The sequence below is a fragment of the Anthonomus grandis genome, chromosome 8, assembly GCF_022605725.1.
Source record: "Anthonomus grandis grandis chromosome 8, icAntGran1.3, whole genome shotgun sequence".
NCBI classification, from domain to species: Eukaryota; Metazoa; Arthropoda; class Insecta; order Coleoptera; family Curculionidae; genus Anthonomus; species Anthonomus grandis.
The window spans coordinates 31240350-31260525 of NC_065553.1; the positions used below are offsets into that span (position 1 = coordinate 31240350).

Genomic DNA, 20176 nt, shown 5'->3' on the forward strand with positions numbered 1-20176 from the left:
GCCTACTCTACGTGAGTTTTCTGTCTAAAGTAACGCTCAAGTATGGTAATGTTAGGTGAGTTTCATACATAGTGGTTGGTTTAAAGCCTGTTAAAATCCGCCTCGTTCTAGCTTCCTGAGGAGAGTGTCCATCACCAGACGACAAGAGATGTATTAAAAGGCAACTGCCATGTGGGCAGCCACACTTCACCTTGGTCTCGACACGATAATCTTCTAGTGTAGCACTGATCTTCTGGTCTTCCAACGCCGTTCTGACACACCTGACCATGTTAGCTGGATACTGGAACATCCCTTTCATGGAGGCTTGCTGATTATTATGTACTGGCGATTTTGTGAATCTCCTCTATTAAATAAATACCTGTCTACAAGTTTTTCTATAGACTTCATTGGAAGTATTGTCAGGCTTATTGCTCTAAAGGATTTAAGCTGGCGGTAGTCTGTCTTGCCCGGTTCTGGAATAAATATTACATCTGTCGCCCTCCATTGTAGTAGTAGTAGTAGTAGAAATCGAGGCGAGATTTATTGTTTGTTTATTTCATTCCTATTTTATCAAATTTTTATTGTTTTACTATCTCTTTTATTATGCAAGTTTTATATAGGTCATTTTTGATATATCAACTGCTTTTGGCGAGTGCTTCAAGCACTTAAAATAAATGACTTACCTTTGACAACATCCTGTATAGTGTATTATTTAAAATAACGAACTTGATATATCTGCAAGTGCCGCTCTCTTGAAAATATTTTAGGCAAGCTCCCTCATCGACTTTAGTATATTGTGAAATTTTCATATTTTTTCTAATTATAGTTTTTCCCAATCGATCAATGTGATTCCTGGAGACTGACCACGTACATTTAAGATTTTGTTACACCAAGCAAAAAATACACAATATACAGGTTAGAACAAAATTATATTTGTACACTTATATGCAACGTTATCGATAAACACGTTTTTGGACGTTACATTCTGCGTCTAAATGCAGCTTTATATTGGATTAACTAAAAACAGAAAAGTTGTTTAATCTGCCGGTTTTCTGTTTTGTATTCATAAATAACAATAGTTTAATGTGTTGCACGTATTATATATTCACTTTTTTCAGGTTTAATTTTGGAGTACCCTTAGAAGATATATTACCACCTAATGATATACACCCCCGATTAAAAGTAATTTATATTAATTATATTTAGATTGTCCAATCTTTCTAATCGGTATTTTTTTTCTAGATCCTATTTCAGAAAACATTTATGGCTTGTATATCGCATGGATTTGATATTGAACATATTTTAAGGTAAATTTTAGGAGGCATACGAGTACTGATATGAAAAAATAAATATTTAAATAAAAAAACAGTTTGTTAGCAGGGAAAGTTGAATGATAAAAGAATAGGTTTATCGGGATCATTGATAAGTCAGAATAATGCTGATTACACAAATCGGTTGTTTGCACCCTTTTATGATCCCTTATGTATTTTTTTCTTCAGTTTTCTGGTTGTCTTACCCCGAAGAAGCTAATAACCGAAAACACGTGTCGGCGAGTATCGTCTTTATTTTTTCTGCTTCCCGACTCCCGACAAAACTGTACTTATAATATTATCTAATATTATAGGCCTTTAATTAAAGATAAATCTTACTTCATATACAGGGTAACGCAACGAAAACCAAAAAATCTTATTGCAGACAATTTTTGTATTTTTTTTTAAATTCTTAGATACATCTATTTTGTTTTTAAAAGAGATATTTAATATTACATCAATGTTAGCCTTAAGTAAACTTGCAACCCTACATTTTTCTTTTAAGCAAACTTATAAAGAGTGTAAGTGTGATTAATTTTTTTGTAATATTTTATAAATCATCAACAAAAGTTAGTTGTGTTCTTATATTTTAAATGCAAATAATTCACATAAACCTAGTAGTAGTAAGGGTAGGGGAGCAAGAGCTCGGCAAGTAGGCCTGAACAGTCCCTTTTCGCCAACCCCAGAATCACCCACCCCTATGCCTCCACTCCCAATGCGCGGTCTTCACTGAGTCGGCCCGTCCTTTTAATAAAGGCTTGCACGTCCAGATCTTTAAGATCTTTCCGTGGAAGTGTCGTTGCTCCGAAAATTTTTCTTCTCAGGCGACTCTACCTATCACAGATACCTGTGGTATGAAACTTTCTCCCCTGTACCGCAATTCGGACAGAGTGGGCTTTCTCTTATACCAAGAAGTTGTAGATGCCTGTTTAGACTGTTGTGCCCGGTTAGGATTCCCACCAAGTCTTTGATACTTTGTCAGGTCTTTGTTAGCAGTCGCCTTGCTTCAGAGCCGTCATGGCTGGTATCATTTCCTTGGCCTGTCTACATCCTGCTAAGACTGAGACAAGGTTCGGGGCCTACGAAGGGGTTAACGGAATCTTGTCTTGCAAGTTCGTCGGCCCGCTCATTGCCCTCGACACCTTGGTGTCCTGGGACCCACCTCAGTCTCACCTTCCTGTGTGCTGCAAGCTTTTCCAATGCGTTTCTGCATTCCTGGACTAGCGCTGAGCTGGACCTGGGTTTCTGAATGGCCTTGAGGGCAGCTTGACTATCGGAGTAGATGGAAGTTCCCCCGTTACCTTCCAATGTCTCTCGCTTGTTTGCTACTTCGAGTATAGCAAACACCTCCGCTTGGAAAAATGTGGTGTGTTTCCCTAGCGGGAAGGATTCCCTGTGTTCTTTTCCATCCTGTACACTCTGGCTCCGGCTGAATTGGTGCTTTTCATCCATGATCCATCTGTGTACCAGACCTGGAAACCACTTGGTTCTTTAATTTGGTTCGCCGACCATTCTTCCCTTGTCGGGATTTCGACTTGAAACCCCTTAGTTTTCCACTTTCTGTAGTGCATCTGGATGTCATTATTGGTATATTCTTACACATCCTGAGAGCAATCGTCATATGGCCTTATGCGCCGCCATGGTCTCCCTTTCAATCCAGACTGGGAGGTCCGGTAGCCCAAGAAGAATATTTAGTGGTGCCGCAGATGTTGTTCTCATAGGTCCAATTATTCCCAAGCAGACCAGTCTTTGCATTCTGGTCAGCTTTTGGGCGTTGGTGACCTTCAATACGGCTGGCCACTATACCACAGATTCGTACGAGATCCTCTGTCGTTTGACCTCGGTATAAAGCCACTGGACATCTTGTACCTATTGTTCACCGTAATTGCCATATTAGGGCCGTTGCCTTATTTACTGCCTGCTCTATGTGAGTTTTAAACGTGAGCTTGCTGTCTAAAGTGACTGCCAAGTATTTGACCTGCTGCCTCAAAGTTAGGCGAGTCTGATACATAATGGGAGGTTTAAAGCCTGTCAAATTCCTCCTGTTAGTAAAGAGAATGAGCTCGGTCTTTTCAGGGTTGACCGACAGCCCTGTCTCCCGACAGCACTGTTCCACTATCCTGCACGCGACTTGCATCCGCTCACAGACTGTGTTCACGAATTTAGCCGTGAATATCACTAGTTCGTCGTCGCGTATGTCTGTGCATAGAATCCTTTAAGTTCTAGCTTCCTGAGAAGACTGTCCATCACCAGGCACCAAAGGTGTGGGGAGAGGCAACTGCCTTGCGGGCAGCCGATACTGATAAGATGAGCCGCAGTGCCCCTGGTCAGGAGGGCTTGGCAGATAGTATCTGTTTTGCCTTATCAAATGCTCCTTCCACGTCAAATAAAAAAAAAGTGCTATTTCCTTGTTCTCTATGGCTTTTTCAGCTTTGCTCACAGCAGAGTGAAGTGCCGTTTCCGTCGACTTCCCTTTCATGTAGGCATGCTGATTCCTATGTAGTGGCGATTTTATTAGAATCTCTTTAGTTCTGTACCTGTCTATAAGCCTTTCTTTAGTCTTTAGTAGAAATGAAGTCAGGCGTATTGCCCTAAAGGACTTATAAATACTACATTTGCCGCTCTCCAGTTAGTGCAATGCTGGCCTCAAAAACTCTCTTTAAGTAAGGCAGTGTGATTTCGAGGCCTACCTGGGTAACATCATGGATATGATTCCATCAGGTCCCGCAGCGTTATATGGACTCAACTCACCCACTGCCCAAGCTATGACTTCGTTTATTACTTGTTTTTGGCGAGGTTCCAGTCCGGCTCCGGGTCTGGTTCCTCGCCCCACGGTGCAGCGTTTTCTTCTCCAGGAAAGTGAGTTTTAGGGAGAAGCTCAATGGTCTCTTCTTTGTTTGATGTCCATAGTTCTCCTTTCTTCAGGCATCCTATCTCGGTTTTCCTGTCAGAGCCCAGTAGCTTCAGAAGACGGACTGTGTCTGAGAGAGATTCCATCTCTCCACAGAACTTGCGCCAGCAGTCTCTCTTGCATCGTCGGACTTCGTTTTTGAATTTCCTTCTAGCTGTTAAGTATAAATCCCAGTTCTCTTGAGTTCCCCTCTTGAGAGCGCGGTGTTGCGACCTTCTTACGGCTTTTTTAAGACTGTCCAAAGTATTATTCCTCCAGGACAATCTCTTGTTGCCAACTGTCCTGGGAGGACATGTTGCCTCGTAAGAACTGATGAGTATACTGTTTAGCCGTACTACCTCTGTATCTAGTTCCTCTTTGGAGGATATGGCTCCACCTAGAGCTCCATTTTTTTAAAATTTGGTCCAGTCGGTAGCGGTGTCGCGTTTCTCTTGAGGGGCTGTTTCTCCTTATCCGAACCGATTTCGATCGGATCATTCTATGGTCAAACATCGTTATGTCCTGTGATACCCTCCAGTTTTTAACCCTATCCGCAAATGACCGTGTTACCAGCGTTATGTCGATAACCTCTTGTCTAACTCTATTGACAAAAGTCGGTTCTGCATTTACATTAATTATTAGAAAATGTAGTATCGCAAGGTTTTGCGATACTACATTTTCTAATAATGCCGTACCCCTCGCGTTGGTATCCGTATTTCCCCATACAATTTTGTGCGCGTTTGCGTCACACCCCGCGATTAATAAAAAACCACTATCCCTACTGTATTTTATTAACCTTTTTAGTTCTTCCAAGGAAGGAAGTTGTCCATTATCATACGGAAGATATAAACTGCATATTATTAACTTATATTTTGTGCCATTTACCGTGTACTCCAGCAGAGCTGCCGTAGCATTCTTGGAGCTTACTTGTGATAAGGGTGTTATTTGAAGCTCCCTGGATGCTAAGAGACATGTTCTGGGCCTCTGGTCTCCTTCGACACCTGCTATAAGTTTTAAGCCGGTGGCCCCTAGTCCTCTTATTTGTTCCCTAAAAGGTAAGGTTCTTGTATTAATAAACTCCTGGACAAAATTATCGCACCACTAATTATTTTGTCAAGAAAATTTAAATAAAAATAAATATCAGTTAAAACAGTTATAATATCTTTTCTCGTATAAAAAGCAGAACTATGTTTATGCTTTATCATGGAACATGCTGCTCGTGAGGAGTGAGAATACATCCGCAGGAAAGTTTTCATAATTTGATACGAGGAATGCTGCGAAGACTTCAAGCGGTCATTGCAGCTAGAGGTGGCAATACACGTTATTAAGAATTCATTTTGGGTCTATTGTTTTATTTTTGTATCAAAATTGAAGTTAGTGAAAATCGATGCTTTTTCTTGTATTAAATTTAGTTATATAAATCTCGTTTTGTTAAATAGAATATAATTTTTTTGTTAATTAATAATGCATAGTTAACAATGCTTATAAGTTTGCTTATTTTTTTATCTTTATTAAAAAAAAATCTCTAAAAATCAAGTGGTGCGATAATTTTGTCCAGGAGTTTAGAATCTCTCCAACCTTACTAGTCATGATGCTCGCCAATTCGGCAGTTGCATGTCGACTATGTTGGAGATTGATTTGACTTACCCTTAATTGCGTCATGGGGGACATCCATGGGTGTAGAGGTAGCCCTCTTACCTGCCTAAGGCTTCTTTTCTGGTGGCTTGGAGGTTACGGTTGCGGTACTGGGCCTGGCGGGCGATAGCCGAACGGTCACTCAAAAAGCTCGGACAGTGACCAGTTCGGAGAAGAGGGTCCACCTGGCCTCCTCACCATGATGTGAAGGTTAAGCCTTCCAGGCTCTCCTTCCGTCCTCAGGTGTTGCCAGCTGGGGACGCTTAAGGCCCTATTCTGTATGTCAAGGATTTCCCTGACATAACCTTAAGTTTGGCCGCTCCGGTGTCCTCAGAGTGAAGACTATCTCCACTGGCCATGGGGCGTCGGATGACCTCACCGCGGTGGTGATGTGACCCCTTCGGTCAGTGGTTGACAGGAGCTCAAAAGCCAGTGTCTTGAGGGTTCGTCCTCCGTCGTGACCAGAAACCAGCCCGTCTCTTTGAGTCCGGAGTTTTGGGAGTGGAGCTCAGCCGTGCTCCTCCTCATCTCAGAGATGAGATGAAGCCTTTTCTTTGGTCACCCTTCCACCTTCTCAGTCTGACCTAAAAACGACCTGGTTTCCCTGTTGACTGCCCTGCTATCGGAGCCGGAACTAGGTTGGTCGTTTGTCCCTCGTGGATGCCCTGACTGGGTATCCCTCCTTAGAAGGGGAGACGCGCCTGTCTGCGCATCTTTTTGAGGGATGGACCTGCCCTGTTGTCTAGGGTTGTTACGCTGGCGGTCGGGTGGGGTGTTTTTTTTTTTATTTGCCTCTTTTTTGCTAGAGGCGCCGGTGCTGGGTGAGACCTTGAAATCTTGGTTGTTACGTTGCTATCTCTCCGGATGGCTCCATCTAGGGCTCGGCCTTGTTTTCTCATAGGTTATGCCGAGCAGCGATGCGACACCTCTCAGCCCCTACGTGTGTTTCCTCCTCCTTTTATGGGCTTGGGACCATCTAGGCAATCGTTTTGAGCCCCATTAGCTTACGCTAAGTGGGTATCCGACGCTTGACCAGGCGGAGTTCATATAAACCTAAACTAATGAATTAATATAACTTTGAAATATATCATGTTAAGAAATTAAATGCCCCTTAAAACAAGACATGATATTCTTTCTCCCTTTAAGATTTTAGGGGTTGTTTCATATTACCCGGAGAATCGTAACCAATGAATTTAAAAAACAAAAACGAACTTTTTTCATAATAACTTTTAACTTTGCTTTTTTCACGTCTATATATTTTATTACCTCTTTTTCTTCAGATATGATCAGGGAACCCTTAAAGAAAAACTTCAACTTAAGGACAAGCTTATATCTTCCCTAGATTATCGGATAACTGAAAATTATACTCCAGGATCATACTTTTGGGTTCTAAGGCATTTTTTTGGTCTTTTACCTGTTCCCGTATGTCCAAAATATACAAAAGGTGCAAAATTTGAATGGGCTAGCTTAGCAGAAGAATGCAAATACCTGTTAAAAAACCACGATAAGAACAAAAAAGGCCTTTTGGACTATGATATTGCACAGTAAATTTAATTTAATATTATTTTTCCATAGTATAAATAAATCCCATTGCATATTTTAGGAATATCAACATGTTACCTATTGAGAATGGCAATATGCTGAGTATTATGGTAAAATTCTTAAGAAAATTATCTGTTAAAAAAACAACATTCAAAGAAAAGCAGAAATATGATAGAATGACATTAAAACTTATATGTGAATATTTTAGTCCATGCATGTTCGATAGACCTTTTAGGCCAGGGGGATCTCAAAGAGTAAGTTAATAATATTTTGTGGAAAATTGACTCGAAACCCTTATTTTAGAAAACATCACCTTATTAAATAATTTCTTGGAATTCCAACAGAATGTATGTCGCAGTAATGTACATGGTTACTATTTTTTTAGTGTGAATATAAACCCTTATTACTGTACCTAATACTAAGATGGGATTGCATTTCACAGTATTGCCATAATATTCGACAATCTACACATATCTTAAACGAGGAATTCATAAATTACTTAAAGCTTCCAAATATGACTAATATGAATCTTGGTTTCCAACTTGCCGATGCATTTTTCAAGCCTGAAACGATTAGGATTTATAAAAACATTCCCTTTTTGATCAATGCTTGCAATAAATATTTGAGAGATAGTGGCTGTCAGACAGAATGCGATCTAAATGGAAATATCGCGGAAAATTGTAAACGTAAAGGTAACATATTTTTCTCAATTCTGGTGCTTTCCAATGAATATATATAAGCTCGAATATAATAAAGACGTTTTAGATGAAGATAACACGAAAAATAATGCAAAAAAGAATGAACAAATTGGAAGCTGTGAAAATGACATGTTTGAAACTGCTACTGAATTTGTTTTTACGAGTAATTTAGTTCTCGAAAAGAACGAGAGCTGGAGTCAGGTTATTACAAGTACTCAAGCAATGGTTAAAAGAATTGAAGAATCTTTTATTTATGACGATTATGATACTTTGAAAGTGAATGATTTTAATCAAGTTGCTAAGTGTCGAAGTAGTATTTTTAGAGGTAAGCTATAAATTTTTTATAAGTCGGATTTTTCATTAGATTAACTTATGACATGATTGTTGTACATTGTGCTAAATATGTTATATCAAAATTTTTTATTTATTTCTGGGTAGAGAATTATTTATTAATTAGTATTATTTTCATCTTAAAAAGACCTGCCATTAAATTTAAAAAAAATAAGACGAAATATAATTTAAAAATTCAAAATTATTAACAAATGACAGCTAAGAGCACCCTTTATTATAGGACCGTAACATCTATATAAATTATTTTGATAGATTTAAACCAAGCCCAATTGAAATTAAATCAATGTTTTAAATTGGTAATAAATTTATACCACATATTGAGCTATTTTTCTGTGTTTCAGTTTCACAAAAGTATAGCTTTCCAACATATCATAAGAGATCATAATAATATTAGGGTAGGCATTATTTTCTTTAATATGGACAACAAAGTTTTAAGACATGAACTAATATCGTCTTTTCCTATTGTTTTATATCTTATTTTTTGTAGGACTTCAATTTCAGTTATTTTACTTAGAGACAAATAGGATTGAACTTATTTATTTAGAGTTTTTTGTATTTATTTAAAATAATTGCATTAGCCTTTTTGTCCAATGTTCAAAATTGGATTTGATAAAACACATTTAAAACTTATTATTATCAGATTTTAAATACATTTAAAACATAACTAATCTAAGGAATCTTGGTGAAAGATTATTTATAAATGGGCTTATAAGATGATCAGAGAGGTGGAGGTGTTTTAGTGTATGCTCCAAACATTTTCAATGCAAGGTTCTAATAGATAATCATTTTAGACATGTGGGGGTTCACCCCTTTCTAGATATAAACGAACATTTATTAATTAAAAGTGAACATAAACAAAATTTAACAAAAAACATTTCACTAAATAGTCCTATGGTTGGAACCTTTGCTGGACACTCAAATTACGAGACAGTTTTAGCACTAACCAAAACTACTTACAAGTGGTCTTATATAAGGATGTAACTAATCGAGTAAAAAATGCAATGAAGCATGGACGAACAAATCTTTATCACTATGCAAATAGCTATCCTAAACTATGCAATTGACTATAAGGGATTGGACCTTTATATCTGTTAAGAATGTTTTTTTTGATTTTTAAATATTGCTAAGCATTCGTATGCATCTAATTTTCTATTGGTATTAACTGATTTAAGTAATTTTAAGTTGTCTATCCCTACAAAGTGACCAATATTTAAAACATGTTCAGCCAAACTTGACTTTTCAACTCTTCCATATTTCATATGAGCTACATGTTCCTTAAATCTGACTTTTAATTAATCTTCTTGTTGCCCGATGTATCACAAGCGTTACAATTAATGTCATAGATCCCGGAACTTTTCATTGGTCTTTATTTGATCTTTTGGGTTTCCTAAAAGATTTCACAACATAGCCTTTAGAATATGTTGACCATAGTTATAACCATAGAATTTTTATAAACCATTCGTAGACCTAAGTCTATAAAAAACCTATTAAAGGATCTCATCAAGGTAGGGTAATTTGGCACTCTAACGAAAGTTTGCTTATTTTTATCTTTTAGATATGTTGTAAAATTTTAAAGATTAACGCTAGTTATGTTACAGTCCCTTATGGAGAATGCTGATCATTGCTTATGCTAAACTTGCTTTTTTACTCATATAAATATCTACCATTTGTAATTTTTAGTTAGTCAGTTGAAATTGTAGCTACGCTAAATTTGTACGAAATAAATATTGTATTTTTTAAAAAGGAGTTTGGCATATTCGAATAGTTAACTGGCGCAGTCGGTAGTATTCGTGTAAAGTCGTTCTATCGTAGAAGTCTTTTAAAATCACGGATTCAAATCTACGGTTCGCTAAGTTCGACGGTACATCGGACTTTTAAGAACATTGTGAGCTGTATAAACTGTGATCTGGAAAGTGGTTAATCGTTAAGTGTTTTTTGGATTGCTGGGAAACTGCCACTACATAGGGCAATTTCGCAAGGATTGCTGCTTCGAGTACAAAGTAGTCCTAACATTGCCTCTGGAAGGATAATCCTTATAGGACCGGATATGACCAGAACAATAGGCCTAGGAATATTAATGTAAGTGCAATTTGAATTGGAAACTTGTTTTAATGTCAGAGCTTGATGATATAATCGAAGAATTAAATGTTTTAAAAATAAGTGAACCTTCAGCTGACTCAAGTACTAAAAATCAATTATTTAATCCTATTGGAAGTAATTTTAAATTGGAAATCGATAATTTAGTAGTAATTAGTGATAACAATTCTGCATTGACTTCTCAAGAAAATTAATTTTTTTCCAGTAACGGTAATACAAAAACATCAATAATGAGTCAATTCAAACCGGAATATCTTAATTGTGTTCCGACATTTGATGGAAATCCTAACGATTTACATCGCTATCTATCAACTTGTGAAAGTCTTATAACTAATTTTTATAGGGCATCAAACCCAGCTGATTTTCAAAATATCTTTTTGTTAAATAGCTTAATTGGAAAACTAACCGGACAAGCAAAAGTTATCATAAATATTCAAAATGTTACAACTTGAGACGATTTCAAAGATACTTAAGGGGCGTAACTTTGCGGACCAACGACACGAAACATGTCTTAATAGGGATCTCGTCATGTTGAGACAAAACAATAATGAACAACCTAGCCAATTTTACGATAGAGTTCTTCATATTTTAAATCTTTTATGCTCTCATATTGATATAAACGAAAACAGCATTGAAGGAAAAAATACCAAAAAACAGTTATATAATGAACTAGCTTTAAAAACTTAAAAAAAAACCCTTAGGGACAACTATTCGATGCATGAGTCCTTTGAATTTAGCTCACGCCTTACAATTCGTGGCTCAGGAAAATAATACTCATTATTTTCAAACCAAAATAGGACAAAATCCTCAAATTAAATTAAATAATACATCTCACAAAACCCCAACAAAATAGAACGCAACCAATTTATAGTCAAAATAGACCCCAATTCTTTTTTAATTTTAATAATCATCAAACCACAATGCCAAGGACACATATTTTTAGACCTCCATCTGGAAATCTCAACCTTTTTAGGCAAAATTATTTTGGGAATAATTTTTAACGATTCCCTTTCCCGTCGTCTAAAATTTATCCCAGACCAAATCAGGTCAATGTATTTGGACCCAACCAAAAGAAACCACTGCCGGCCCCTGAACCAATGAGCATTTGTTCTAGTGGCCCTAAGCCAAACCAACCACATAACAAAAATCAAAACATATTTCGAAATACAGGAAGCCAACCCAATTTCATCTTTGAGGAATTATATTCCACAGAAATGTATGATGATAACGAAAACGCTCACTATGTTGACCCGATGTGTTATTATAATGCACCTACGTACTACAACCAAGAACACGTGTACGACAATCCTTATCAAGAATACCAAGTTACCGATGAGACGACAAGTTCATATGAGATGGCCAACGAAACCACAGCTGATGATGGGAATACTGAAAATCATCACCTACAGAAATCAAATTTTCGCAAGCGAAGTCATCTCAGCAACGAGAAATAGTAATATCCTTGAACTGTACTAATTCGAATTCTAGCGAATTATCATATATAATTTCCCGGAATACGGTATAAAACTTTTAATCGATTCAGGATCAACAAAATCATTTTTAAATCCGGAAATGGCTTTTAATTTTTTTCCAATGAATTATCAATGACCCTTTTATCGTTAGCACAGTTTTTCAAAAATCCTCTCACAAATTTAGTACCACAGTACCGGCTTCAAAAATTTTAAATTGCAAAAAAATAAAGACTTAAAGTTTTATTTATTTAAGTTTCATAATGTTTTTGACGGTTTAATAGGATTAGATAATCTGAAACTGCTAGAAGCTAATATTGATTTAAAAAAAGGCTTTCTAGTAAGCCGTTTTCGAAAATCAAATTAGAATTTCATATGACCAAAATGGAACTTAATTGTGTAACTATTTCTTCTAGAACCGAGCAAGTCATAAAAATTAAAACTAATATTCAAAATGGAGAAGTTATAATACCGCACACGAAAATACATAATTGCAAAATCCCCGAATGTTTAACTTTAGCAAAAAACGGTCATGCGCTAACCACGATTTTAAATAATTCTTGTGACGAAGTTATTTTAGATTTTCCTGAACCATTAGAAGTAGAAAAATTTTCTCGAAAAATTTTTACTGACATTAACCTCAACAAATTTAATGACGCGCATTGCGATAATCCTACATTAGATTCTTCAAAAATTAGAGTAGATCACTTAAATCCTGAAGAAAAGGAAGCTATTCTTAACCTCTGTAAAAAATACGCTGACGTTTTTTATTAGGAAGACCAGCCCTTAACTTTTACAACAAAAATAAAACACTCAATAAAAACAACAGATGAAATTCCCATTTATACCAAGTCCTATAGATACCCGTTTATCCATAAAAAAGAAGTAGAATGTCAGATAAACAAAATGTTAAATCAATATATCATAAGACCATCAAATAGCCCTGTCGAGCCCAATTTGGGTAGTCCCAAAAAAGATGGACGCTTCCGGTCAACAAAAATGATGAGTAGTTGTGGATTATCGAAAATTAAATGAAAAGACCATTAGTGATAAATTTCCTCTTCCAAATATAACAGACTTATTGGACAAATTAGGAAGATGTCAGTACTTTACTACTTTGGACCTAGCGTCGGGATTCCACCAGATTGAGATGGATGAAAAGGATATTAAAAAGACCACCTTTAGCACAGAAAGTGAACACTTTGGGTACCTAAGGATGCCTTTCGGGCTTAAGAATGCTCCCGCGACGTTCCAAAGAGCAATGGATTCTATACTCAAGGGTATCCAAAACGAGAAATGTCTAGTCTACATGGACGACATAATCGTCTTTTCGTCGTCAGTACAAGAACATATTGAAAACCTTAAACAAGTATTTCACAGATTAAGGGAAGCGAACTTCAAAATACAACTTGACAAAAGCGAATTCCTACGACGAGAGGTAGCCTATCTTGGTCATGGAGTAAAACCCAACCCGGAAAAAATCATCGCTATCAAGAAATATCCAATTTCTAAAACAACAAAGGAAATTAAAGGATTCCTCGGACTGCTGGGATACTATAGAAAGTTTGTCAATGGTTTCGTAAGAATAACTAAACCTCTTACGAAGTGTCTAAAAAAGGGAGCAAGGATTGTACACGACCAATAATTTCTAGATTGTTTTGAAACATATAAAAATCTTCTGACCAGCGAGCCAATATTGCAATATCCAGACTTTTCAAAGCCATTTAATCTGACAACGGACGCTAGTAATATTGCCTTAGGACCTGTTTTAAGCCAAGGACCTCCAGGAAGAGAATTGCCCGTAGCTTACGCCTCCAGAACACTTAATGACTCAGAGCAAAATTATTCTACAATAGAAAAGGAGTGTTTATGTTTAGTCTGGGCTACTAAATACTTTAGGCCCTACTTATTTGGTCGAAAGTTTAACATAATCACAGACCACAAACCACTTCAATGGCTTTTTTCGCTCAAAGACCCAAGTTTAAAACTTTTACGCTGTCGTATTAAACTCGAAGAATACGACTACAACATCACTTATAAAAAAGGAAAAGCTAACACCAATGCAGATGCGCTCTCTCATATCGAGTTACACGTTAAAGAAGGAGATTTTTTACTGAAAAAATATATAGAAGAGTTTAACACACAACTTGAAGAAGCAGGCACTGGTCTACCCTCAACGTCTAAGGAAAATAACACCAATAATGATAACGTAGATTTAGCCTCAGTGTTTGTTAACCCCGACGATGACATAAGGGAGATGCCTGATGAGCAACAGGAACCAGAACATGAACAGGAACCCGATGAAAATGACACTATACATACAAATCAAGAACAGGATGCGATTGTAGGTGTACCAATAATCGAAGGTCCTATTAATTATTGTGCAAACCAAATATTTAAATCCTTGGTACATCATTCACCAACAAAACCAAGAATAACAATTCTTTTCGAAAAGAAAAGAAGAACTTTGGTTCAGATTAGTAAAAATAATTTTGAAAATGACATTTTAAAGTTTATTAAGGAAATAGTTGTTCCCTATAAACTTTATTATTTATATTTTGAAAATGACGATGTCTATGAACCTTTTTGCGAAGTTATTCGAAAAAATTTTAGATGGCCAAGTCTTCAGTTTAAAAGATGTCTTAATCATACTATTGGATGTCACTGAAAAAAAACAATATACCTGAAATTATTCGAAACTACCATGAAGTAACCACAAAGGTATTGAAGAGACCTTAGAAAAAATTAAGGCAAAATATTATTGGCCAAATTTGAAAAATTGGGTACAAACTTTTATTAATGAATGCGAGCTTTGTATTAAAACAAAGTATGAACGTTATCCCATTAATATCGAAATGAATATAACCCCTACTGCTACCCGACCGTTTGAAATTATACATGTTGACACCTACACCCTAGAAAAAACAAAATCCTTAACAATCTTAGACAGTTTTTCCAAATACGCTCAAGCTTATAGGCTTAAATCATTGGCGGCTCATGAAATAGCAGACCACCTCATTTCTTTCTTTTCACATCAGGGTATACCCAAATAGCTTATTTCAGACAAAGGAACCGATTTTAAAAATACAGTTATCACAGAACTTCTCCAATTACATAAAATAAAAATTCATTTTATTTCGCCTAATCACCCTCAATCTAATGAAGTAATAGAAAGATTTCATTCCACTATCTCCGAACATGTTAGACTTTTAAATGCCCAAGGATTTAAAAACTCAAGAATAGACCAAAAAATAAAATATGCTGTCTTAGCATATAATCACACCCTTCATTCAGTCACCAAACTTAAACCAATAGACATAATTAACGGACATATAACCTCAGATGACCCCTTTGATTTTAATCTTGATCACATTTTACTATCAGATTACATTAGTGAACATAAAGATAAATCAAAAATCCTATACGCGAAAATCAACGAAATTCTTATGAGAAATAAAGAACATGTTATAAAAAACATTAACCAGAAACGTGATAGCCCAGAGTTGTTTGCCGTAAAACGTGAAAGCCCGAACAAAAGATTTTTATTAAAAAACATAGTCGGCAAAAACTTAGCGACAAATTCTCGGGAAAAGAACATATTGTTAACCTGGACGAAAACCGAAAAACTGTAGAGACAAATTCGCATAAAAAGATTCATATGGACAATATTAAAAGGTCTTTGATATAATTTAATTCATGTTTATGACCTTAATCCGATAATGTTGGAGATGAACAAATTGCGTAGAAAATCAATAAATATCACTACACTTTTAATTAAACATCCTCAGTATCTACCAGATAATTATGATTATCTTAAAATATTAGATTTAATCCAAAATAGAGTACAGAATAAACTTAAAGAGCTTGTACCACGTCCTAACAGAATGAAACGCGGGTTGATCAATATTGTAGGCTCAGCATTTAAAGTTATAACCGGTAGCTTAGATGCAGCGGATGGTAAACGTTACGACCATCTTATCGATGAACTGCAAAAGAACGACAATAAATTGTCTCAAAGTGTAATAAACCAAAACTCCTTAAACCTTAGTGTTATAAAGAAATTTAACAATACAATTTTACAAATTGCTAAGCGAGAAGAAATGTTGGAATTCCGGATAAATCAAGTAGCTGATGTTCTTAAAGATTTTGATCATACTCAGAATTCTAATAATATTAGAAACATTTTTGATGCTCTTGTTAATGTTTATGAATTTATAGATTCTACGTTACAAGACTTAGAAAACTCTAACTTTTGCTAAACTTAAAACGATGCATCCCAGTATTATTAAAACCACAGATCTATTTAACGAATTAAAACAATTAGAACAACGAGTAGGTTCTAATCAACTACCAATAAAAATTGTACTTGAGAACATGCTTTTAATAGAAAAAATAATAAAAATAAGCTCTTACATTCTAAATAATAGAATTACATTTATCCTACATGTTCCCGTAACATTTAACGAACATTTTGATATATTTTACTTATATGCTGCCCCTGTCCTTGTACAGAGTCGGTTTAAGGTTATATTACCGCGAACTAAATCTTATATAATAAAAAACAAATTGCATTACGCATATCAAAGCCGGGCTTATCAAGAAGTCTCCACACAGTTGTTCCTCTGTGACAAATCTAATCTAAAAGATGTTCAGGAATCTAGCCCTTGCGAAGTCCAACTGCTGTCCTATGTCAAAAGCACTTTCATATGTAGCCAGATACAAGTCGTTCTTACATCATAATTAACCAGTTATCTAGCGCAAACAACTGGTTATTTTATGGTTAATATTCCGAACAACTGTTTGGCCAAGGTCACCGAACTTATCATTACTAACGATGATAAACCCACAAACTTCAGCCCACAACCACTACTGTTTCCAGATCTAAACAAGATCAATGAACCATTGCCACTACTAAACCTAAGTTTCACATCAACCGATGTAAAGCTAGATGAACTTCAGGAGTTGCAGAGCCAGATAGTTGCAATCGACCCTTCACTAGAATTCTCCAGAGTAGCCGCTGTACCCTCATTTTGGATAATCCTTATCTAAATCATGTTGGTAACTGGGATTAGCTACCTATGTTATGCCAAATTGAGAAAAAGATACTGTACCCAGAAAAATTGACAAGAGGACAACCAGCTGTCGATCCAGTTTCCTTAGCGGTAGAGCTGTCACTAGGGGTGGAGGAGTTATGTCACAGTCCCTTATGGAGAATGCTGATCATTGCTTATGCTTAACTTGCTTTTTTACTCATATAAATATCCACCATTTGTAATTTTTAGTTAGTCAGTTGAAATTGTAGCTACGCTAAGTTTGTACGAAATAAATATTGTATTTTTTAAAAAGGAGTTTGGCATATTCGAATAGTTAACTCGCTAAACCTATGTCTTCTGATCAACTCATCAATAATGCTATGATAATAACCATTAATCCTAGTAATTGCTTTAATTGTAGCATTTTCTTTATTCAATCTGTTAGTACTTAGGAAATGAGGAAATGATATATATATCAAGAAAGGATGCTAGTCATTTTATGTTGAAAACAATGGTTAAAGTCATTAGTTATATATCTGAAAGTATTTGTTTCTTTTCTATCTAGGGCTTTCATTTCAAAACGAACTACTTTTAATAGCTTCAAAAAAAAAAAAAACAAGTGAACTTAGATAAACAGGGGGACGTTTAGTTTCATATTTGACAAAGTTCTATCAGTCACCTCTTCTTGTACAGCTAACCTTATTTTGATTTGTCAAATGGAAACCCCCATCGTGTGACACATTGTAAGCAGCATTAAAATATCTAAAAAATAGTGCCAAAAAAATTTAATCGGTTGACATACCATAACGCGAATAATGAGCTAAAATAGCTAGTAATAATTAATATTTTATCGACGTCATACTTTGGTTTTTAAGTGACGATCATATAGTGTGATTACATTTTAAAGCGCATACGATCTACCACCCAACGGTGTATAAAAAATATAAGTTTATAGACTGCTAAACAGTAATGGTGTAAAAAGGTGTTTAAAAAATGAACAATTAAATCAGTTCACAGGATTTATTTTATTTATTCGCGAGACAATAATTAAGTCTGTTTTGAAATTCCTCACGAGCATTAGCAAGGGTTTGTCCGCTAATATCTCTGCATTCGCGAGTAAATCGATTTTTTAAATCATGAATATTTTCACGTGTGGTTTGATGCGCTTTGCTTTTTAAATACCCTAAAGGAAAGTCTGGCGACCGTGCGGGCCATTCAATTACACCACGCCTGCCAATCCACATCCCTGCAAACTGTTCGATAAGCCACTCTCGAACTGTCAAAGCATAGTGCCGGAGAGCTCCATCTTGTTGGAAATACAAATTATTGTTCGTTTAGTATCCCAACACCATTTTCATCACCGCTTGGTTTTGGAAGGATTGGACGATTGAAGGGTATATCGTATTTTCGAGGAGGTTTAAATAAATTTGTTCAGTTAAATTTTCTTCCATAAAAAATGACTCGATGATTTTGTTACCATAAATTCCTGCTCATACTTGATTTTTTTTTAAGATAATGAATATGATCCTCTCGAAAAAGGTCTGGATTTTCATTATCCCAGTATCTACAGTTTACCAGGTTACCAGTCCATTTAGAAAAACAGTTTACTGGTCACTGAAGCAGATGTTCTTTACTAAATGGGTCCTCGTTAATTGGCTGGCACATCAGATCGCAAAATTCAATTCTCCTATTAAAATCGTCTTCTCCTAGTTGTTGAAGGATTTACATTTTGTAGGAAAAAAACTTAATTTTTTTTCAAAAATTGGTGTACAGAACCTGTTTTAATAGTAGTTAACTCTGCGACTTCGGGGGTAGATAATGTTGGATCTATTGCGAATTGTGACAGTACTTTAATTTGGCACGCTTTATTAACAACTATTTCCTCATTACAGTTTTTATTGTAAACAGATCCCATTTTCTGAAACTTTCTTACCAATTCTAGTACATGTTTAAGGCCTACGTTCTTGTCTGGATGTCTCTCATTAAATGCCCCGGCGCGGCGGATCGACGAGCATACCGATCTTCAGCGCTGTAAAGAAAAACAATTTTTATTATTTCGGTTGGCGTATACACCATTTTAAATTATTCGCACTTCTGAATTTTTAACTGAGTGTCAGAATGACAATTTTAAAAATAATAATCAACTGGTTTTTAAACGCATTAAAAATGCTAGTTACTGTAATGCTATGTTTTGGATTCAATGAATTGTATATTACCATACATTGTATTCGTAAATCGCTTCAAGCATCAGTTTTTTTGGCGTAGTGATATGGAAAATTGTTTGACATTTAAAATAATGTGTGACACTATGAGGCAACCATTTGACCTACCAAAGTTTAAATTGATAAAATATCTTTTATTACCGGATATTTTTGCTTACTATTCGCTTATACTTCAACCAACTTTGTTTTTTTCGTTTGGTTATAAAGTAGATTGTTCGCACATTAAAATGATTTTAATGTGCGCTCATAGTTTAAGGTCGATAATATATCTTTTATGCCTAGAAATTTTTGGCCACTATTGGTTGGTACATCAACCGAATTAATTTTTTTGACAGTGTTGAATATACATTTGAATGCTGCTTATAATAATATGTCACACGATGAAATTTATTAAAGGTGGGAAGTTTTTAAATTGACATGCGTTATTAAAAAAAAGAAATATCTGGAAATGGTATTTTTCTGGCATAGTTCATCGAATCACTTTATAGCGAATCATAATTTGAGCAAAATGTCCCAAGAACCGTAAAACCTATTTAAAATAGCACCTAAGTTCTTACCTAAAGCTACAATTTTAGTTAGCGATTAAGAGCTTTTAAAGCACGTTGATCTTAGTTTGTAGTGAAGATAATTGGTCTCATTTTATTGCCAGGTTTATGGATTTTTGATAAATAATATAATTTTGGAATTGTTGGGTTCGAAAGTTGTAACTGGAATTTAGCTGGGAGATAATTTTTGAACAATATTAGGACCTGATGTGTTTTTCGATTTTAAAATTTCTTGCAATTTGGTTACGAACGGTTTCTCAACAAAACATTGTAAAGACTCTAGCAAGTTCTGAATTAATGATTCAATAGTTACTGTAATTTCCTCTAGATTGTTTTTGCACTCCATGCTTAATACTTAATAGACAGTTTGTCTAACCATTTTTGCTTAGCAAAAAATTCAGCCTT

At 35.6% G+C, this 20176-nt stretch overlaps 1 protein-coding gene across 3 annotated transcripts in view; it reads left to right on the forward strand.

Moving 5' to 3' along the window:
- The window catches only part of LOC126739326 (uncharacterized), a 102972-nt gene that overhangs the window by 57800 nt on the left and 24996 nt on the right, over positions 1–20176 (forward strand). Inside the window, exons 2-7 of one of the 3 annotated variants that reach the window (XM_050444959.1) lie at positions 1098–1161; positions 1222–1286; positions 7095–7358; positions 7418–7610; positions 7742–8048; positions 8113–8379. In XM_050444959.1, the coding sequence (XP_050300916.1) occupies positions 1098–1161; positions 1222–1286; positions 7095–7358; positions 7418–7610; positions 7742–8048; positions 8113–8379 (1160 nt within the window). The remainder of the gene's footprint in view (positions 1–1097; positions 1162–1221; positions 1287–7094; positions 7359–7417; positions 7611–7741; positions 8049–8112; positions 8380–20176) is intronic. The other 2 variants (XM_050444960.1, XM_050444961.1) reach the window with 2 other exon arrangements.